We start from the raw sequence: 24,519 nt of genomic DNA, 5'->3' as shown, positions 1-24,519 counted from the left end.
GATCCACCGGGAGGCTTGGTCAAGACCGGGCCGCGGGGGCGTTGACCCCAGGAACGACCTGCAGCTAGATTCCAGGCAGGTAATATGTAGAAGCCTATTTATTTCTTGGTAAACATAGGCAACAAGCAGTTTAATGGTATAATGTGGACTAGTGTCAAGAGGAAGAAAAATACAAAATTATGAATTTATGTTAATAACTAAATGGTTATAACTGACCATAATTTTTAAAGGGGTGGACCGGTAAGCCAGCGGAAGGCCTCAGTCAGATGACCAAAAGCTCCAACGGCGGGTCATCTGACTGTGACCCGCGTCAGGAAACACTTGTCCTGTTTCCTGAAGAACCTTACCTAACCTAACCTATGATTTTATCGGGACAACGTTTCGCCATTAAACATAAGAACATAAGAATGAAGGAACACTGCAGAAGGCCAACTGGCCCATACAAGGCAGGTCCTTATCAAAACTACCCCTAACCAAAGCTTCCCAAGAATATCCTCCCGTATCCACTGACAACCTTCATCCATTTTTTTATTCATTTTAATCAGGGGGAAAGAGCTAAATCCATGGGGGTCATACACTGTCTAAGGAACTGAAGGATTTCAGGTTCGAGTCGAGGAAGGAGAAGATAAGTCCAGTTCCATGGATCAAGAGCCCCTCACCGGCATCAAGGCACCTGCCTTAAGATGAAATCTTTCTGATGACTCACGATGCAATAAAACTACCTAGAGAGAAACATTGTCCCAGTAAAAGCTTTTTCTGCAGCTTGTGGCTTCCTGTAGAGTGGCAGCAGGTGTAAGACAACTCTCCCACAAGTCACCCCCATCCCGGTAGTCGAACCCTGATCCCGTCGTATGTGATTGAAAGGTTCGAGCAGCGAGCACCACTTATGTGGCGGCAGCAAATCTTCCTCCTGAGGAAGGCGGAAGAGGAGGCAAGTCTCGCCCACCACAGATCATTGACTTACACCTGAGGGAGGAGAGATCCAACGTGTCTGTTACACCATCAAACAAGTTCCTTTCGCCATCATACAGTACAAACATCATGACCCTCAACAAAAGCGACAAGCATAAAAAAAAATATCAACTCTTAAAGGTACATTCAACCAACAATGAGACATTATTTGCTCTGGAGGAGGAGAAGGGGGAGGTGGAATCACAGCAGTGGCGGGGGAAGTGGAACTACAAGCGTGAGATCAGGAAGTATATTAGAATTAACTTTCCTTCCTTTCTTCACATCCATTACTTAAGTGTGTATTTCACATCCCCCATTGCTTCAGTATGTATGAAAGTTCCCCTTCATCTATACGTAGATATGCAACTGGCTGGTTAATGGGGTTAAAGCCTATCAATTACGCTAGGCAAGAATACCAAATCCCTAAACCAGGAATTAAAATAAATTCTCAGTGTATATACACCGAGAGAAATACACCTCTTGGTGTATATATCCTATCCGCGGTCATCATTACAATGCACAATATGTACAATACCCATAAGATGAAGAATTAGACTCGTGCAATACGTGGGTATCTTCAGATAAAGATACTCAGGTCTCTTTATCAGAAGATACCCAGGTATCTTAATGTGTCTCAATGATCCATCTTGTCCGTGTCCTTTTGAGAAGACGAATACTGGACAAAAATCTTTGAACTAGGAGCCCGAAGCTTTGAAGAGTGTCAGCGAGGCCGGAAACGACCTATAACTACCACTTGTGCACCTTGATGCTCTGGAAGGGATCTTGATTCGTGGAATTGGGGCTACCCTTCATTTCCCTGGATTAAATTATTACTCATCATCTCCAGGTACTGGTATGACCCTTACTGGTTTAGCACGTCCCCATAATTATATTATTATTATTTTTATCTACAAAGCAAGCAGAAAAATTACCAACATTAGTTTTGGAAAGTAGAAACTTGGAGTTTACTTGTAAACCATGGAAGAGAAAGTGAGTTTTCCTGACTTTGTGATCAGGGTAGCAGTTACATGATTTTATATACAGATTTAGGTAGGAATTACAGTTACGCGATGATATATTTTCCATTACCACAATTACTAGCACTTGTTCTCTACCTGTCTGTCCGTCTCTCTCTCTACCTGTCTGTCCGTCTCTCTCTCTACCTGTCTGTCCGTCTCTCTACCTGTCTGTCCGTCTCTCTACCTGTCTGTCCGTCTCTCTACCTGTCTGTCTGTCTCTCTACCTGTCTGTCCGTCTCTCTACCTGTCTGTTCGTCTCTCTCTCTGCCTGCCTTTCTGCATCTCTCTCTCCCATTTTCGCTCATGTGTGTAGAAAGCAAGTTAGCAAGCTAGATATAGATAAATAGATGTGGATATTCCAGTAATTCTTATGTTAATCTCACAAGACAACCAAGAAAATGTTTCAAAGAGACCAAGAGAAAGTGATCATATGAATGTGAATTATAAGAGTACATTTTTGTGACCATTCAGGATAGTTATTCTTCTGGGACTCTTCCTACTGGACCGCATACTAGTGGCTAGAGTACCCAAGTTTGGGTATCAGCCTGCCTGTCTCTCCTGGTACTGGGGTGTTTTTTTCTTGTTCTCTGACCAAGAATAAGAATAATAATGTGTAATAGATATGTTGGTCGTAATTGTAAATAATTTCCTTGCATTAAGATCCCTTGAACAGCATTCTTAGATCAAGACCCCTTAGCCAGAATCCTTGGAACAAAACCCCTTGACTAGCATCAGTCCAGGCCCTTGAAGGGACTGGAGTGGGAGAGAAAACATTACAGAATCCGTTATGGTGGCCGGAGTGACGTGAACAGCAGCAGACACCGACGCGGCTGACTGGTCCTCACCTGGAGTCTTGCTGCTCCTGCAGTTACTCAATGTTTCTTCTTTTTACATTGGAATGCGAATATAATAAACGACATTCTGAAGTTTTTTGCATAAGCTAAGCCCCCACAGTCACTTTTTATACTAATTTACATACAAGAATGAACGAACACTGCCATAGGCCTTCTGGCCCATGCTAGGCAGGTCTCTAACTCCAACCTATCTAGCCTAGTGCTAAAGCTATCCAAGGCTCTCGCTTCGATAACACTACTTGAAAGCTACAACTCTGTTGCTAAACATGCGCTCACCTGGAGCAATTTACAACAGTCCTAAACGTAGCAGACCAGTGTTCTTCTATCAAACTACGGAACGGGTGGAGGTTTGAATCCATGGCGAGTGAGTCGTGGTTTGTTCGCAATTATTAGTATGATTTCGTGAATACTAACTTCTATACCATGCTGTCCTAATAAGTTTTATCCAACCAGGTATATTTCTATATTCTAGAAAGGTTAGCATGGATCTCTTTTCATTTATGTCTCCGAGCTATGGGAACTGAGCGAGAGTTCCCACTTGTATGATTTATTGTTTGAAGCTCAGTGGGAGAGCATCTGCTTGATGCTGAGCTGATAAATTAGGCACATGTGCAACACTTCGGTATCTTTATTGTGGAAATGTTTCGCCACACAGTGGCTTCATCAGTCCAATACAAAGAAGAATGGTGAAGATCAGGAGTTTGAGGTAATTAGTCCCTCAGCTGAGGGACTAATTACCTCAAGAAAAGTGAGGACGACTTTTCAGTCTGACTTGGACCATTGACAAGTCACACCCTAAGCGCGGGTTATTTGTGTGTTCAAGTACAAAGAATACAAACTCTTTAAACATATTATAAAGACTGGTAGTTCTATAAACTGATCACTCAATGAATTTAAAATTCGAAAAAAGCTTGGGACTGAGAGGCAATAAGGTTTCATGTGGACAGGGAAGTTCCAATCCCTTGGATCATGAGCGAAATACTTTTCACTAACACGGAGGTAGTTAAGCTGTATTACATCTGTACGTCACCAAAAATACGTCAATGATTTAATCCATAAAATAGATAATAAAGTAAATTGCCACTATGTACACTGAGATATATACTTCTCCGTAAAGTATATACATTGTGCTAGCTAAGTGTTTTTGGATTGTTAGATTCGAAGCCTATCATCAGCCTACAGTCAGATTTAATGATCCTCGTGCAGTACATAGGCTTTAAACCAAACATCGAAGTAGGTAGCAATGATACTAATATATTTCTTGATTAAATAGTTAATAACTCAAGCAATGTATATTGCTTTTTCTTACATTTATGCTATCACGTGTTGGGGTTTAATGGACGAAATTTCAGCGCAAAAACTCTCAAGAGGATGTATAATGTTGTGAGTGAATGTGTTAGAGAACAGAGCGTGACTTTGACGTTCAGTACGTGAGTCTCAGGTAAAACCAATTACGTACATGTTACCAAAAAAAATATATATATAATGTATATGGAAATGAGACGTGTACAAACACAGGGTAGTTATTAGGAAACGTTTCCCTCCTTCATGTGTCCTCTTAATAATTGACTCTTCACGTATCCTCTTAATAAATGACTTGAGTGTTAGTACGCGAGTCATTTCGTCAATGCGAGTCTCCGCTGGTCCATATGTATTCACCTAGGCAGCGAGTCTCACTCCGCTGGAATTGATTAATCAGATTTAAAGCCCATCCTTATAAAGCTTCTCTCTATATTGTAGCTAGTAGAAATACATCTGAAAAGGTGCATCCAAAATTGAATAGGAAGTGGAAACACCTGCATACAAAGTCTTATTCAATTTGCAACAAATCACACTACAGAATGATTATAAGAAAGTTTACTGTAACATTAAAGGAAGGGAGGGGGGAGGGTTGACGCTAGTGAAGTGGATCTTGATCTAATTAAACGAAGCTCCTTATCATTCCCCTGATCAGAGGATATTACCACCCGCTCCTCAGACAATGTATGCCACCTTTGCCCCATAGGCTAAGCGCTTTCTCATTAGTGTAATAGTAAATTTGTGAAATAGTGTGATACAAAGGAGGAATCACATCAACACTTATTTAATATATTGACAGAGAAGCGCTAAATCCGCAAAGGTTTTAATGTGACCTGTTTTAATCTGACGAAGGTGGAAGGTGATGTTAAAAGACACAGGAACATCTAGTGGGAGAGAGCAGCTACGTTCCACTCTAGAAGCTTAAGCTCCTGGTAAACCAAACGTAGCCGCGGTATCGTAGCCATGATAAATGCTTTAGAATTTCTTCTTGTGTTCTTGTATTTGCATATTGAAGAATAAGACAATACAGTGGCTGGAACAGTTCACAAATAACCCGCACTTACAACGCTTTCTCGGTCCATCCTGGACAAGTGTCAAGTCACAGCAGAGTTGACAAGGGGCGGTAACTCCAGTTCCCTGACCTTGTGCCTTAGCGCTTCTTTTTGATTATAATAATAATAATCCAGTTCCCTGAAACCTAAGCCCTTCGCCAGCATAAAGACCCCCCCCCCCGCCACACTGAAGGGGACACGTAAATAAAACACTTTCACCGTCTCATCACCACTGTCACACCTGGTTCTTCTTGCTCCTACACAACAAACTTCTAGATAATTATATCAGTTTTTGTTTTCTAACAAGCTAAACACCTTATCTGATAATTGTCGTGACTTTTGGTTGGTTAATTGGACTTAAGCCTGTCGACTACATGTGGGTCATTGAAGCTGCACTGATTGTTCGTCTAACAAACCAAAATTATATTAACTCTTACTATCACTGCAAAAATCAGTCTGAATATCAAGATATTAGTATATTTAATTGAGAGGAAATAAGGGTAAATAAATTTAAGTTGATGGTAAAGAGATTTTTTTAGAATTAAGTTACATTAAGTAAATTCAGCGAAATCAAGGCAGTTTGATATATTAGTTTTGGTGAAAAATAAAAAAATAATTGCAACCCACGTTACTTTAATTCACATGAATTACATTGCGCACAATAATATTTAAAATAATAATCCCATCGTTTATACAGTTTGACTTATTTAACTGATTTGGCTTATTTGGCACATTCACATATTCACAATAATAGGACAAAATAGGGAGAATTCACTCCACTGACGTCAGGTTAAAACCCATGTAAACGACTCATCGGACTCACGAACAATCTACTTCGCCGTTTTGTAATTACATCTTTTTAAGACTTTTTTTTTCTGCTGCTGCGTTAATGAAAGTGAGAGTGAAAGTGGAGGTCTGTGGTCCTATCGTGAGAATTTTCAGAAGGTTTACGGTCAGGTGCACCAATTTATCGCAACTTACTGGTCAAGTTAATAGTTTTCCACGTTGAGACTTACTAGTATAGTTAACAGTTTGTTTCTTCGTTAATTACGGTTGTCTTTAGTCAGTAATACTTTAACAATGTTATAACTAGCAGAGGTTACTAATACTTCGGTATTAGTAACCTCTGGTATTAGTATATGTGTGTAGTTGTAGGTACAATGTTTGTCAGGAAATAGGACAAGTGTCTTATTCATATGATGACTCACATCTAGAGCTTCTAGCTATCTGACCGAGACCTTCCACTGGCTTACCGGTCCACCTCTTCAAAAATCATGGTTATGATTAATAACCATTTGAAGTACTTATAATATATGTGTAGTCCTACACAGCTGCATCTTTATGCATGACTTAAATAATATAAATTATAACATTTTCTAATTTCTATTACATCAGTATTGAGCTAACCTAACCAGCTTATCTTATTCTTTGTAAACTATACATATTTTATATTTTAATAAAAACTAAGTAATCATTGACTGACATTAACATTAAATCAACGCTCTGGTAAATGTTGCCTGATTTTTATACTTCCGTAAAGAGAAAAAATATGTCCCACACTCGTTTTACAAGTCCTTTAAGAAGTCATCATATGATACATACATGGTAATATTTCTCTCTCTTGGAATATATATGCTGACATTGTAGTATTGTTGTCACCCGGGCCGGCAGTACCGGTGAATATACAACAGTATTGTTGTCACCCGGGCCGGCAGTACCGGTGAATCTACAACAGTATTGTTGTCACCCGGGCTGGCAGTACCGGTGAATCTACAACAACAGTATTGTTGTCACCCGGGCTGGCAGTACCGGTGAATCTACAACAGTATTGTTGTCACCCGGGCTGGCAGTACCGGTGAATCTACAACAGTATTGTTGTCACCCGGGCCGGCAGTACCGGTGAATCTACAACAGTATTGTTGTCACCCGGGCTGGCAGTACCGGTGAATCTACAACAGTATTGTTGTCACCCGGGCCGGCAGTACCGGTGAATCTACAACAACAGTATTGTTGTCACCCGGGCCGGCAGTACTGGTGAATCTACAACAACATACAGTATTGTTGTCCAGTGGTGAGCAGGTTATATGCAGCCCTGATGACCCTGGTGTAGTCGATAACCTTCAAACACTATTTAACTACATGCAGCCCTGATGACCCTGGTGTAGTCGATAACCTTCAAACACTATTAACTACATGCAGCCCTGATGACCCTGGTGTAGTCGATAACCTTCAAACACTATTTAACTACATGCAGCCCTGATGACCCTGGTGTAGTCGATAACCTTCAAACACTATTAACTACATGCAGCCCTGATGACCCTGGTGTAGTCGATAACCTTCAAACACTATTAACTACATGCAGCCCTGATGACCCTGGTGTAGTCGATAACCTTCAAACACTATTAACTACATGCAGCCCTGATGACCCTGGTGTAGTCGATAACCTTCAAACACTATTAACTACATGCAGCCCTGATGACCCTGGTGTAGTCGATAACTTTCAAGCACTATTAACTACATGCAGCCCTGATGACCCTGGTGTAGTCGATAACCTTCAAACACTATTAACCAACCATGAGAGGTCATACGATACATCGACAGGTGTATGTCAACGTATATACACTTCGAATACTTTAATCCCTATTTTAGGAATTACAGTGTTCATGACTGGTACTGAACAAGTTATGTACAGCCTTAATGACCCACCGGCATTCGAAAGGCTTTAAACCCAATTAGCCAACCAATAAGGGGTGCCTTGATGTTGGCAGAGGGGTCCTAATCAAAGGACCTGAAGCTACCCTTCCAGTCCGCGGATCAAGCCTTATTACCTCCCACTCCCCGGGAGCTGTATAGCCCATACGAGTTTAGAACTTCCCCGCGAATGTCATAAATAATTGCACTTCAAGGTGCTTTGGTCTATACTTCATAATATGAACTTAATAATTAAATTCAAGTTACAGACAAAATCAGGTTATTATTTATGTCATTAATTAAAGCAAAAAAATCTCATGGATAAGACAAGTCAATTAACGGATGAATCAAGCCAATTAAAGGATAAGTCAACTTAAGATAAATGAAATAACTGTTAATACAAGTCAACTAACGGATGAGTCAAAGCAACTAACAGATAACAGACGTCGCCTAACGGATGAATCGAGCCAGCTAACATTAAACACGTCAACTAAAGGAATGAATCAAACCAGCTAACATAAAACACGTCAACTAAAGGAATGAATCAAACCAGCTAACATAAAACACGTCAACTAAAGGAATGAATCAAACCAGCTAACATAAAACACGTCAACTAAAGGAATGAATCAAACCAGCTAACATAAAACACGTCAACTAAAGGAATGAATCAAACCAGCTAACATAAAACACGTCAACTAAAGGAATGAATCAAACCAGCTAACATAAAACACGTCAACTAAAGGAATGAATCAAACCAGCTAACATAAAACACGTCAACTAAAGGAATGAATCAAACCAGCTAACATAAAACACGTCAACTAAAGGAATGAATCAAACCAGCTAACATAAAACACGTCAACTAAAGGAATGAATCAAACCAGCTAACATTAAACACGTCAACTAAAGGATGAATCAAACCAGCTAACATTAAACACGTCAACTAAAGGAATGAATCAAGCCAGCTAACGCGTTAAGTCAAAGCAACTAACAGTGCAGATGACCCATGGATAATCCTTACCATTAAGGCATAAAACTTGGATCAACATACGTAACCTTACATAAAATCACTTCTGATAAAGTTATAAGAAGAAAAACGGAACCAGTTAGGTTAAGTCTACCAGTTTTTCACTGATCCACTTTCACTTGTTAAGTATATACAGTTAAAATGTTTTCAACGGAATTAGTTTAGGATTTCTAACTATAATATTGGATAATTAAGGACCCCAGTGGAAATATGTCACTCTGTAATGGTATTTATGTGTACCTCCATAAACTTACTAATTAAAAGCACCAAGTTAATGCCAAACAAGTTGTCAAATAATCGAAAGTTTGAACTCGATCTGAAATGGCATTTCAAAACAGTGAAACCAGAAAAAAAATTGTAGGTATCCTAACTTTACCTGAATCTCTAAAAATAATAATAACAATAACATAAACTTTCTTTATTGTCATTCACACGGGGAAACACGGGGTTTAATATCATAAATGGCATTCCGTGTGGCCATTCTCTGATGTCTTCCGCCTTCCCCAGTGTTCTGCAGCCTTGCATGTGCTCTCCCAGTGTTCTGCAGCCTTGCAGGTGCTCCCCAGTGTTCTGCAGCCTTGTATGTGCTCCCCCAGTGTTCTGCAGCCTTGCAGGTGCTCCCCAGTGTTCTGCAGCCTTGTATGTGCTCCCCCAGTGTTCTGCAGCCTTGTATGTGCTCCCCCAGTGTTCTGCAGCCTTGTATGTGCTGCCCCAGTGTTCTGCAGCCTTGTATGTGCTCCCCCAGTGTTCTGCAGCCTTGCATGTGCTCCCCCAGTGTTCTGCAGCCTTGCATGTGCTCCCCCAGTGTTCTGCAGCCTTGCATGTGCTCCCCCAGTGTTCTGCAGCCTTGCATGTGCTCCCCCAGTGTTCTGCAGCCTCGCATGAGCTCCCCCAGTGTTCTGCAGCCTTGCATGTGCTCCCCCAGTGTTCTGCAGCCTTGCATGTGCTCCCCCAGTGTTCTGCAGCCTTTTATGTGCTGCCCCAGTGTTCTGCAGCCTTGCATGTGCTCCCCCAGTGTTCTGCAGCCTTGCATGTGCTCCCCCAGTGTTCTGCAGCCTTGCATGTGCTCCCCCAGTGTTCTGCAGCCTCGCATGAGCTCCCCCAGTGTTCTGCAGCCTTGCATGTGCTCCCCCAGTGTTCTGCAGCCTTGCATGTGCTCCCCCAGTGTTCTGCAGCCTTGCATGTGCTCCCCCAGTGTTCTGCAGCCTTGCATGTGCTCCCCCAGTGTTCTGCAGCCTTGCATGTGCTTCCCAGTGTTCTGCAGCCTTGCATGTGCTCCCCCAATGTTCTGCAGCCTTGTATGTGCTCCCCCAGTGTTCTGCAGCCTTGCATGTGCTCCCCCAATGTTCTGCAGCCTTGTATGTGCTCCCCCAGTGTTCTGCAGCCTTGTATGTGCTCCCCCAATGTTCTGCAGCCTTGCATGTGCTCCCCCAGTGTTCTGCAGCCTTGCATGTGCTCCCCCAGTGTTCTGCAGCCTTGCATGTGCTCCCCCAGTGTTCTGCAGCCTCGCATGTGCTCCCCCAGTGTTCTGCAGCCTCGCATGTGCTCCCTCATTCTTAATATAAACAACAATATCCTCTGAGATTTTCCACCATAAGGAACATCACGTAGGGACCGAGTACAGTCTCCTGCTGCCTCTCAGAAATTTATAACGATTTTTATATGTTTATTACTGTATATAATTCACATTCTGGGCCTAGTGTCCTCTACTGGAACACACAAAAAATATTTTATTAAATATACATGGCAGTCAAGGGGCCTTATTACATCAGGACACTATATTTCCTGCCTTTTGTAGTTGTTTGATTAATTATTATTATTAGCCAATGAAGTTATGCAAGGATATTAGCCAATAATATTAGCCAAGGATATTAGCCAATAATATTAACCAAGGATATTAGCCAATAATATTAGCCAAGGATATTAGCCAATAATATTAGCCAAGGATATTAGCCAATAATATTAACCAAGGATATTAGCCAATAATATTAGCCAATGATATTAACCAAGAATATTAGCCAATGATATTAACCAAGGATATTGGCCAATAATATTAGCCAATAATATTAACCAAGGATATTAGCCAATAATATTAACCAAGGATATTAGCCAATAATATTAACCAATGATATTAACCAAGGATATTAGCCAATGGTATTAACCAAGGATATTGGCCAATAATGTTAGCCAATAATATTAACCAAGGATATTAGCCAATAATATTAACCAAGGATATTAGCCAATAATATTAGCCAATAATATTAACCAAGGATATTAGACAATAATATTAACCAAGGATATTAGCCAATAATATTAGCCAATGATATTAACCAAGGATATTGGCCAATAATATTAGCCAATAATATTAACCAAGGATATTAGCCAATAATATTAACCAAGGATATTAGTCAGTGATATTAACCAAGGATATTAGCCAATGATATTAACCAAGGATATTAGCCAATAATATTAGCCAATAATATTAACCAAGGATATTAGCCAAGGATATTAACCAAGGATATAAGGCAAGGCTATTATGAATTAGGATACGACAATTCTAAGATAGATATAATGAGTCTTATACCGTATCCTATAGATATATTTATCATTATTTGTTAGGTTAGATTTACCAGGAAACAGGACAAGTGTTTCCTGAGGCGGGTCTTGGTCATGTGATGACCTACAGCTAGAGCTTTTGGTCATCTGACCGAGACCTTCAGCTGGCTTACCCTTCCACCCCTTTAAAAATTATTGGTTATTATTATAACTACTAATTACCCTTACAACTAATTAAAGATAAAGTAAGTAAGTAAGTAAGTAAGTAAGTAAGTTTATTCAGGTATACACAAATACAGTTACATAGAATTATCATACATAGCAGCATATGTGTAGAGAACCTAGGATAACCCAAAAAAGTCAGACAGAGTGACTTATTTCCATTGGGGTCCTTTTACCTTATTATTATAGTATAAAGGTTATAATATTTTCTTATTATTCTACAATGAAGATAACATCTTATTATCATACTAAAAAGACTATCTGCTACACCAAGGTCATTAAGACTATCTACAATACGAGGGTCATTACAAGGAATAAGGTAAAATTTACACGTATGTTAGCTAAAAAATAGAAAATCATTCCCCTCCCTTTCTGTAGCTACATTCATCAGACACCTTTTGGCACTCTTCTTGAACTGGTTCACGCTATGACTGGCTTTGACATGTGCGGGTAGTCTGTTCCATTCCTTTATTGCTGTACAATAAAAGGTGTTTGAAGCCTGGCCACTGACTGTGGGTACTACAAAGTTGTGCTCTCTCCCCCTAGTACTATGATTGCTTTGGTTCCCAACCTTGACAAAATTGACAGCAAGATATTCTGGACATTGTTTGTGAGCAATTTTATAAACATGATTTAGCTTCAGTTGTTTTACTCTGTCTTCAACATTCAGCATATCCAACTGCTGTAATTCATCCTGGCCTACATGTTCTCTTGGTCCCAGCCCCAGGATGAATCTTACGATTTTGTTCTGGGTGATTTGCAGTCTATCTTTCAGTTTTTTTGTCAAGGCAGAGTACCAAGAAGAGCAAGCGTAATCCATATGGCATTGTATAAGGGCTAGACATAGGGTCCTGCGAGCCTCAGTAGGTAGACACTGTGCTTGTCTATACAGGAACTTCAGTTTGGCATTCGCTTTCTTTACTACACTGTTCCCTATCAATTCTCCTGACATGCATGGGTCAAAGGGGATTCCCAAATATTTTACTGATGAAACCAAAGTGATGGGCTCCCCATTACATTGAACATTAAAATTATTTACCCTTCTCAGTTTATGTTTCGTGCCAAAGAGAATGGCTTCAGTTTTCCCTAGGTGTAATGATAGTTTGTTGTCTACTAACCATTTGCTGCAGGACTCCAGTTCCAGTGTTAAAACATTAGCAATATCTTGTGGGTCTTTACCTGACACTAACAGAGCACTGTCATCTGCATACAGTAGGAGTTTGCACTTGACACTGATAGGCATATCATTGACATAACATAAGAATAATAAGGGACCCAGAATACTACCTTGGGGAACTCCACATGTTATCGGCAGGGGTTCTGATTCTGTTTTGTTGATTTTGACTATTTGTCTCCTGTTGCTAAGGTAGGACTTAAACCAGTCTACAGAACCTATACCAATAGCTTGAAGTTTATTACATAATATATTGTGGTTGACAGTATCGAAGGCCTTTTGCAGGTCTAAGGTTACCATGCCTATGAGGTTCCCCTTTGACATTTCAGTTCTCAGGTAATCCATCAGATTAATAAGGGAGGTGTCGGTTGAGTAGGATCTTCTAAAGCCCGATTGATAGCTATGGAGAATGTTGTTGTCATTAAGGTACTTAACTACTTGAGAATACACCGCCCTCTCTAGAATTTTAGATATTATACTGAGTATACTAACAGGCCTATAGTTGCTTACATCAGACCTACTATTTTTCTTGAAGATAGGAGTGACTCTGGCCTCCTTGAACCCCTCCGGTACTGTATTAGTGGTGATTGATAGATTTATTATGTGAGCAATAGGGATTGACAGTTCAGAAGCACCATCTTTTAGGAACTTAGACGGGATGTTATCAGGGCCTGTGCTCTTAGTTGGGTTTAACCTGCTTAGTTCTTTTTGAATAAAGTCATGAGATACACTTACTAGTTGACAACTGTTTGGGGTTACCCCTTTATTGGTATAGTATGTTTGAAACTTATCAGAGTCTGTGTTAAAGGTATTTGATGCAGCTGGTAGTTTACTTACTAGTGTTGATGCAACAGATGTGTAGTAGGAATTAAAGCAATTTGCCACCTTAGATGTTTCGTGGCATACCTCATTATCGATAGTGAGTACTATGTTAGACCTATCTACTGGCTTATGGCTATACCCCAACTGTTTTAGTTGTTGCCAGAGCTTTCTGGGGTTATGCTTATACTCTTCAATTTTTGAGCAGTAGTGCTTTGCCTTTGCTCCTTTTATAAGTCTCTGTACTCTGTTCCTCACCCTTTGGAATTCATTTAGTGCTGCAATATCCTGTCTGTTTGCTTTAAATCTTTTTAGCAGCTGGTCTCTGAATTTCATATTATCTAATATCTCAGTATTCATCCAGGGTTCAGTTCTTCGTTTAATCCTAACCTCTTTAACTGGTGCAATATTATCAAGGATGGTAGTGAACATTGTTTTGAATTTTTCCCAGGCATCGTTTACGTCCGTGCAACTTGTTATCTCTGTCCAGTCACAATTGTGTAGCCTATTTACCAGTGTTTCTTTACTGTAGTTTCTAGTTGACCTCATTTTTATTGTCCTGTGTAGGCCTATCCTATCCCTAGTTATTTTCCTGGTGCAGTAAATGATGAAATGATCACTAAGACCTGTGGTAATGACGCCTGACTGACTAATGTTCTCAGAGCGGTTACAAAGTATGTGGTCAATTAGGGTGGCTGAGAACTGTGTGATCCGGGTTGGAGTATTAATTAGTTGAGTGTAACTATTTAATCCTAGAATTTGCTTATACCTTTTGCATAGCCCGTTATTTTGCTGCTGAAAACAGATATTAAAGTCGCCCAGTATTATTGTCTCGCAATTGTTTTCAACTCCGGACAAGACTCTGGAAAAGTCTTCTAAGAACTGGTCCTGGGTAGGAGGGCGGTAACTAGTTCCTACTAAGATGGGTTTGGTCTTAGGAAGCAGCACTTCAAACCATAGAATCTCCAGTTTATTGTTATTTAAATCAGGTCTTGGGTTGTAAGCTAAGTCATTTCTAATGTAGGCACATACTCCACCACCCTTTCTGTTCCTATCTAAGCGTTTTATATTGTAACCATCTATTTTGACCTCGTCGTCAGTCACCGTATCATCCAACCAAGATTCAGAGATGGTTATAACTGCCGCCCTAATTTTGTTAGCTAGAATCCTAATCTCTGCCAATTTAGGAAGAAGTGATCTTGCATTGACATGAATAAAGTGAAGGCCTGTTTTCATAAAACAATCATAATCATCAATATATGGCAATGGGTCATTTGTATTAAAATTAGGTAAATCAATGTCATCACTGCTAAAGGGTAACTGTGCCAAAGTGCATTTGTTACACACAAAATGAATTCTGGCACCGTTGCTATAATTGTACATACATCCATCATGCACCCACCCCTTACACATTTTACATAAGGTGCCTTTTCTGTTTTTCATGCGTGCTTTAGTACAGTGTATGCACCTGTTTGGTAGTGTTTGAGATAATAATGGCTGTATTGTCTCACATTGACCTATGTATGCATTACATATGGAGTTAAGGTTATCATCCCTAGCTACTAGACCGTCATTATTGCCGTCATTTATCTGTCTGTTTTGCCTCTGCACAATAGTTTGAGGTCCTGGATTAATTTGGATATCACCACTTAAGAGCGCTACAATAAGAGCTGTGTGCCACTGTTTCTGTTTAGGTATGCTTATCAATGCATATATATATACAGGAAGAAAAAAATATACACGTCTTTGTGTATTCAAAATTAGCTCACAATTACTAAACTTTTTACCATCGATCATACATTTTTTATGTAAATATAATATCTATGAAAAATAATTTATTTTCAATATTTAAGAGAATTACGATTTGAATAAATCTTATGATGCCGTAAGTTGAACTATGGGAGACGGTAAATAATGATCAGTAAGTCATCTGGTTGAAATTTGACAGCTGAAGATTGATGAAATTCCAGCATCCATTCGTATCTCTCTCTCTCTCTCTCTCTCTCTCTCTCTCTCTCTCTCTCTCTCTCTCTCTCTCTCTCTCTCTCTCTCTCTCAAGGCAAGCTACAGTCACACCATAATTCAGATATTGCTTGCTGCAATATAAATTTATTTTCACAAGTAACATCGAGAGATAAGAGCTAATCGACGTTTCGACCATTATCATGCACACGACAATGGTCACGGACCGACCGCTCCTTTTATCTTCGGATTTTTTTTCATTACACACTAATCTTTTTTCCTTCATTAGTTTGGCTGTTCTGGAGTCACCTACGCTTGCTTTGTTTGATAAAATTATAGGAGTGAATAAACTATGAATGCGTCAGTTTCGTGTTCGTGCGTAGTTAACGTATTAGTCCGTGTGTACGTGTGTAGTGAATGTGTTAGTCCGTGTGTACATGCGTAGTGAATGTGTTAGCCCGTGTGTACATGCGTAGTTAATTAACGTGTTAGTCCGTGTGTACGTGCGTAGTGAATGTATTAGTCCGTGTGTACGTGCGTAGTTAACGTGTTAGTCCGTGTGTACGTGCGTAGTTAACGTGTTAGTCCGTGTGTACGTGCGTAGTTAACGTGTTAGTCCGTGTGTACGTGCGTAGTTAACGTGTTAGTCCGTGTGTACGTGCGTAGTTAACGTGTTAGTCCGTGTGTACGTGCGTAGTTAACGTGTTAGTCCGTGTGTACGTGCGTAGTTAACGTGTTAGTCCGTGTGTACGTGCGTAGTTAACGTGTTAGTCCGTGTGTACGTGCATAGTGAATGTATTAGTCCGTGTGTACGTGCGTAGTTAACGTGTTAGTCCGTGTGTACGTGCGTAGTTAACGTGTTAGTCCGTGTGTACGTGCATAGTGAATGTATTAGTCCGTGTGTATATGCGTAGTGAATGTATTAGTCCGTGTATACGTGTGTAGTGAATGTGTTGCTCCGTGTGTACATGCGTAGTGAATATGTCAGTCCTTGTGTATGTGCGTAGTGAATGAATTATTTAGTGGACGTGTCAGTCCGTGTGTACATGCGTAGTGAATGAATTACTGAGTAGTGAATGTGTCAGTGGCTGCCTTCAATGCGTAACTCCATGTAGTGACGCTAAATCATGCGTAGTGAATGCTTGTCACCCAGCGTACAAAACTGCAAGTGCCATTTTTATCTGCTTGAGTTGCCTGGGTCTTTCTTCACTTCAATAGAGCACATCACAATGCCTCATAAGAAAAACAGGCTATTAGGAATGCAGCAATAAACTGTTTCAATCCAATAAAATGGCCAAATCTATAGAGCTTTGTCGTGTTTACATCAGTATACAACCCGTGTTTTATTAATATCATGCTAGTCTGGTTTATACTATTGTAAAATAGTTACATTCGTAAGTATATTTTTAAAGGGGTGGAGGGGTAAGCCAGTGGAAGATCTCGATCAGATGACCAAAAGCTCCAACTGCGGGTCATATGACTAAGACCCGCGTCAGGAAACACTTGTCCTGTTTCCTGACGATCCTGCCTGACCTTGTCTGGGTGGTTGGCTAAGTGGTAGTATATAAAATTGATTAGTTTATGAATAAAGCACAAGTGTAAGAACTATGGATCTTTACTGGAGAAACGTTCTGCCTGCACTGCGGCTTTTTTTTCCAATTTAGTACAGGGGACAAAATGACGGAGACTTAGTGGAGCCAGTAGAAAAGGTGATGAGTTGCAGCAGTTGATTTTATCGTGGCACTGTATTAAACTGAAATATAGATAAATAGCTCAGAGAACCTACAAGTTGATAAATTAGACACATTTGCAACATTTGGGTACCTTTGTGGAAACGTTTCGCCACACAGTGACTTCATCAGTCCTATAGAAAGAAGAATGTTGAAAATCAGAAGGAGTTTGAGGTAATCAGTCCCTCAGCCTAGAGCCAATGTAATCAGTCCATCAATCTTGATAGGATTCCTTGATACCTCAAACTCCTTTAGATCTTCATTCTTCTTCGTATTGGACTGATGAAGCCACTGTGTGGAGAAACGTTTCCACAAGATACCCATGTGTTGCACTTGTGCCCCATTCATCAACTATCAGTATTTCACACTAGTCTGACACAGCAATACCATGGAATCTGGGTACAAAACTGGTCTCACACCCCACACAGAACCACCACTTCTGCAGGCTATCAGACCAAGAGTCGCCACGGCGATCAGGCTTCAGCCCAGAGTTGAGGCTAGCCCTGAGAACAACCAGTTTTTTGAGTGGTGAGAAGAGCAGCACCATCAACAACTCCCGAGTGACTGAAGACACCGCATCACTAACTGTAGATAACGAGTCGTCGAAAGATTAAGACCCACGTTAGCATGGATCCTGACGAATATTACAAGTACATCCAGCGAACACAAGAACGCCTGCAGCAGGGCGTACAGCATCTTGACTGCAGGACTGCAATCATCCATCACTGGCCATAGGGATGGCATCATTGGGCCCCCGACACAGGTCTATTTATAATACCTATACTTATACTTCACAGATCCTCTTCCGGGAGCCAGTGACTGGTCATCATGTGATAAAGACCCATGTCAAGACATGGTTCCAACCGAATATTTTACATACATTCTGGTCTGTGGTTTATCCTCGCTCAGTTATGACGATAATGATCTACGACGGCGATGAACGTTTAAACTTTCACCTCTGAGTGCTGATTATTTATGAACTGTTCTAGCCATGTCATCTGGACCTACTGGTTACTCTTACATAATATTTACCAGGAATTTCAGCTACAATAGTACGTGTTGTCGCATTTAAGGAGTTTTCATCTTGCATATCTGTAAACAAAATTAATTATAATTTCATAATTAATTAATATATATATATATATATATATATATATATATATATATATATATATATATATATATATATATATTTATTTATTTATTTATTTATATTTATTTATTATCACACTGGCCGATTCCCACCAAGGCAGGGTGGCCCGAAAAAGAAAAACTTTCACCATCATTCACTCCATCACTGTCTTGCCAGAAGGGTGCTTTACACTACAGTTTTTAAACTTGCTTGCATTTTCATTTCCAATGTAAAAATGGTGGTCAAAGTTGATGGTGACTTGCGATATTTAACCAACAATGCTTCAGAAAAGCCAATACAAACCATGACGACTCGGGTTATTCAACCGAATATATTTTCCATTATTTTACAATCTGATCTCTGATATAAACGTATAATATTATTGTAATGGATGTTTCCTATTAACGAGTGACGTGCATTTTACAATATTAAATTACTGAAAGGAAGATTCACGAAGTGTATCCATAATTCAAAAACATACACACAAAGCCAGGAGCTGTGACTCAACCCCTGCAACTACAAATAGGTGAGAACACGAGTCGTCTAGGCAGCCTCCTGGGAAGCTACCTGAACTCTGGTCGCCACCAGTCTTAGCTAGCTTCCCGGGAGGCTGCCCAGCTAGTCTGTCTCACTATGTTCTTTCCTCTAAAAGAAACAACACTTGTTTCCATGAATGCACTTGTATATATATATATATATATATATATATATATATATATATATATATATATATATATATATATATATATATATATATTCAGTGTGTATGTGTGTGTGTGTGTGTGTGTGTGTGTGTGTGTGTGTGTGTGTGTGTGTGTGTGTGTGCGTGCACGTGTGTGTGTGTGCGAGCACGTGTGTGTGTGTGCGTGCACATGTGTGTGTGTGCTTCATTAATCAGGTTTGCAGACACATGTTACAGACGTGAGCAAGGTGACTTCAGCTCAATGGTCAGAACTTAGGTTTCGTGGGGGACAGATGGTGGGGTTCGATACCTGGGCGAGGCCAGACGTAACATAACACCCGCTGGTCATGGTCACCTTATATAGCAAATAAGATTCCTAGCACACTGTTGTATGTCGCATTTTGTGGGAGGGAGGGATAGTCTACCGTAGCTAGGGTCAGGTTTTAAAATAAGCCCAGGTAGGGTAACAGCTCTTAGCCTATGATAATGACTCTGAAATATCATGAGGCCGGGTAGGCTAAGACTCACCTTCTGGCCAGATATCGTCAACCACAGGTGCCGCTCCTCAACGAACTGTACCAAGAGGAACACATATATATTAACTTTAATTTCAAAATGTGTAATATATATATATATATATATATATATATATATATATATATATATATATATATATATATATATATATATATATATATATATGCATCTATTTATTTATTATCCAATAATCGCGAACAAGCGATACAAGTTGCAAAACAACCACGGGGGGAGCTGAGTGATAGCTCTAGGCCTTTCGTGTTGCAACACATCATCAGGAGCCTGCAACGTTGCAGAAAAGTGGAGAAAGTCCAAGCAAATTTGTTCAGGGGAACGTATTTTGGCTCGAGCAAAATATGTTCCCCTGAACAAATTTGCTTGGACTTTCTCCTCTTTTCTGCAACATTGCAGGCTCCTGGTGATGTGTTGATTGCAACACGAAAGGCCTAGAGCTATCACTCAACTCCCCCCGTGGTTGTTTTGATATATGTATATATATAAATATAATTTAGCAAACGGAATATTTGAGAATAATAGAAAAAATATATAATATACATTAGTAAAACAATACAATTCATTTCTCTATTCTGCACACACACACACACACACACACACAAACTAGGCGGGCCAGGAGCTGAGTCTCGACCCCTGCAACCACAATTAGGTGAGTACACACGCAAATCTTGAGTTAAACATAAAAGCAATACCCTAAGTTTGTATCTTAGAGTAACAATAGCCTGGCTATATGGAAAATTCCCCCAGGTGTGTTTGAGTCTCCCCTGGGGAAACACCTTACTGCGGGATACAATATTCACGACCACACTAATGCTCTACACTCCATTTTTTAGTATACCTTCGTTTTCCACTACGACGCCGTCTCTACCACCTTCACGTAATCTTTTTTTCTATGCTCCTCACATGTTTTTCATACAAAAGTTCCCACCCTCACTATCCACAAAACTCAAAAAAAATGATAAATAAACTAGGTATATATTTAACTAAATTACAGACCTTAAGGTAAGAGGTAGGTACGTAGCCCACGGCGGCAGTGCGTAGTGCCATCACGCCCCACCAGATGGCATTGTCCTGCACAACCACCTGTAAAGAAATACGGAAAGATAATAATCATAAAATTTGATCAACGACAGACTAATGACATGTCACAACCGGTAATTCACCATCTTACTGCAGATCAATATCCAATAAAGGTATTTCCGAGCATGTAACTGTGAAACAGACTTAGCAAGAACAACAACAGCCATCACTGGATTTACAGTCAATGGCACATCTAAAATACATGCGTCCATACATACATACATACATACGTACGTTCATACATACAGCAGGTCAAGAAAGTAAAGAACGTGCAAAAGTCTGCAACAATACTAGTCCCGGAGCTAAGGGGTATGTCCTATGAAGAGAGGCTAAGGGAGCTCAATCTGATAACACTGGAGGACAGGAGGGATAGGGAGGAGCCATAATGATGTTAAGAAGCATTTTTTCAGCCTTACAGGTTTAAGGAAGTAGAACAATCTGGAGAGTGAAGTAGTAGAGGAGGGAACCCTACACAGCTTTAAGAAGAGGTGCGATAAGGTTCTTGAAGCCGGGAGAGAGTGGACCTCTTAGCGACCAGCGAAGAGGCGAGGCCAGGAGCTGTGAATCGATCCCTGCAACCACTCGGTGGCCCGAGCGTCACTACAGTGGACCAGGGTTACAGCGACCGCTGGCTTACTCGTGCTGGTGCTGGACTCGGTTACCTAAGGGCGACGCCAGTGTTCAGGTATGAACGACTTAGTTGGGTCGATGTAAGGTGCGTGAGGATCTTGCATCTCGTGTGTGTGTGTGTGTACTCACTTACATGTAGCTGCAGGGGTTAAGTCCTAGCTTCCTGGCCCCGCCTCTCAACTTGCCACTTGACAGATTCACTTCCTCATAGCCTTATGGTTCCTATCTTAACTACTCTTAAAACTACTTATGGAGACTGTCTCTACCACTTCGTCGAGATCATTCCACTTCCCTACCACTGTGAGACTGAAGAAATACATCTTGACATTCCTGTGGCTTATCTGTGTCTTTAACTTACACCTGTGTCCTCGAATACCTGTTTCTCGCCTCTTAAACAAGCCTGTCCTTGGCTACACTATCAATTCCTCCGAGTAGTCTGCGTATTGTTATCACATCTTCCTCTGGTTGTTATAGTCTCCACTGTGGTTAAATTCAACTCCATTAGCCTCTCATCGTAGCCCATACCACTTAGCTCTGGTACAAGCCTATTTGCGTACCTCTTTCTTTCTCCACTTTCTTAACATGTTTTTTTCAGGTGTGAGTTCCATGCCGGTGCAGCATATCCCAATAGGGGTCTGACGTATGTTGTATAAAGGGCCCGGAATAACTATGTTGAGATTCTTGATTCGCTAGACGAGCATGGCTGCAGAACTTACTCAACTGATGCCATCCTCTAGTTCTTCTGAAGGATGTAATATAGCCTTTGTATTCCACGTCTATGTGGGGAAAGGGATGGGTAGATAGACTAATATCTACATAGCATAAGAAAGAGTTGCGATAACACGCAAACGCATCAATAGCTAAATACTTGCATAAATGAGAAATATACACCACAAGCTAAGCTGTTCAGAGCAAGAAGTGGTTGTGGCTCAGTCCTCTGTTCACTGAGCAAGAGACTCGCTACCTAGGTATACCTGACTGCTTGTCCCAACAGGAGTTAGTAATATATGCATACGTTATCCTGTCTTGAACAAGATGGATGGAACCAATATATCCAGGAAAAAAGACACGTTGATAAATAAACTTTCTGGGGGCACAACGCTTTTTCTCCATGCAGAGTTTTACCATGTTATGACTTGATAAAACTACACAGAGCGAAACGCTGCGCCAATGAAAGCTCATTCTGCAACGTGTCTTTTCTTCACAATTGTCGACTATATGCCATTTGAATCCATACACAGCCAGGAGTGCACGCCAGGAGGGGGCAACCAACACGTGATTGCGTGACTGCACATCCCTGGCTCCCACCGTCACCCGAGCTCGTCAATCATACAGCATTATAAATCACGTCTGATGGAAATTCCCACGAATCCATCCCCAGGAACACGAAGTGGTCGGGTCAGCAGGAAGCCATGGAAGTAGGTCATGGGGAGGAATGGAGAGCCCTGAAGCGGAAGTCGGTGGTAAGGGATTGCAAACAGGGGGGGGGGATCTACTAGAAACTAATAAAACTTAAGATTCAGGGCCCCTAATCCCAGAGGGGCCCCAGAAGCGACTTTAGTCCACATTGGATAAAAATTTTGGGCCTACTGTATGAGACGAGTTTTTTTTTTAATAATATAGTTTAATTCAAAATAAAATAATAGTTAAAAATTAAAGGTTTATTAAAACATGTAGGCTAGACGTTGCTTCAGGGCCCCAAAAAATGTAAGTCCGCCACTGATCACGAATATATGGCTAATGTCGAAAGTGATTGGAGATTGCAAGACGGATCCGAAACATCAGTGAACCACCTCGTCAAAACCACTGAGCAAAACAGTGAGGTGTATATGACTGGCTGGACGTTACTCATAAAGTCCATGATTCATAATAATAATAATAATAATGTTAATAATAATAATAATAATAATAATAATAATAATAATAATAATAATAATAATAATAATAATAATAATAATAATAATAAACTTGCCATCTTGCCCCCACACTCAACTCCAGCAAATATCAGACCACGCTAGGCTTGATCTCACAATTTAATGACCTCTTGTGTGACCTGCTCTCATAATGAGCTCATGTGTGACCTGCTCTCATAATGACCTCATGTGTGACCTGCTCCCATAATGACCTCATGTGTGACCTGCTCTCATGACCTCATGTGTGACCTGCTCTCATAATGACTTCATGTGTGACCTGCTCTCATAATGACCTCATGTGTGACCTGTCTTTCTCCGAGTCTGACCTTATGGTGCTCCTGGGCACACGATGAAGCCCAGCGTTGGGCGAAATGTCGCATTAAAAGGATCCTCTGCTATCAGTGTCTTTATTCTCGAGTTACAGTAGCACTGAAATGTTTACAAGAACTGTATAATTCCTACACTGTTAATAATAATCGTTATAATCAAACTAAGCGCAAAACCCGAAAGGGTCATCCAGCGCTGCCCCCACACTCTTAAAACAAACTTACCGCGAACATGTCTCCTTTCTTGAACGCCAGGACGAGGGACATGTTAACATTACTCTCCTCGTGGTCAAGGGAATGCGATGCACCGTTGCTACAGCCAGCAACAGCATTGTAACAACTTATAACGTCGTTTTTATGCACTAAATGAACATTATTTCCACTGCCATATTTCTCAGTATCTTGTCCCTCGTTTTCTACGGCTTTCTTACCACATCCGTTTTCTTTCCTCGTTTCAACACAGACTCCGCTATCAATCGACTTTGCGCGATCTTTCACACGAACGCTGAACATTTCGTGTTCATCTTCCTTTAAGGTATATGCTGTGATTACAGTTTGTTCTTGATCATTATCACCAATTCTTTCTGTCTCTTCGTCACTGCTATAGTCGTATCTGCTATCATCTTCACCGTCTCCAGCAGTGTACTCACACGGAATACCTACGGCCTCCGATCTTTGCCTTAAGTATTCTAGCACCAGATCCTCAGAAAAGTCGGCGACAGCCTCATGTATTTCCATACTAGAGTGAAAAAACGGGTTAAAACTCCATGAAAATCTTTTTTATCCAAATTGCTATGATAGTAAAAGCAATTACAATTCTGTGTAACTTTCTGTGAATTTAAGTTTCTCAA

At 40.5% G+C, this 24,519-nt stretch overlaps 1 protein-coding gene across 2 annotated transcripts in view; it reads right to left on the bottom strand.

The window, feature by feature from the left end:
• Positions 1 to 24,519, bottom strand: part of LOC128692958 (uncharacterized) — a 239,901-nt gene extending 215,382 nt beyond the window's left edge. The window contains exons 1-3 of one of the 2 annotated variants that reach the window (XM_053782352.2): positions 23,894 to 24,519; positions 20,716 to 20,802; positions 19,696 to 19,740 (exon numbers count right to left, since the gene is read on the bottom strand). In XM_053782352.2, coding sequence (XP_053638327.1) covers positions 19,696 to 19,740; positions 20,716 to 20,802; positions 23,894 to 24,406 — 645 coding nt within the window. In that variant the 5' untranslated portion in view covers positions 24,407 to 24,519. The remainder of the gene's footprint in view (positions 1 to 19,695; positions 19,741 to 20,715; positions 20,803 to 23,893) is intronic. The other variant, XM_053782351.2, reaches the window with a different exon arrangement.

Source organism: Cherax quadricarinatus, chromosome 38 (genome assembly GCF_038502225.1).
Source record: "Cherax quadricarinatus isolate ZL_2023a chromosome 38, ASM3850222v1, whole genome shotgun sequence".
NCBI lineage: Eukaryota > Metazoa > Arthropoda > Malacostraca > Decapoda > Parastacidae > Cherax > Cherax quadricarinatus.
This window is presented reverse-complemented; position numbering and strand designations above follow the sequence as displayed.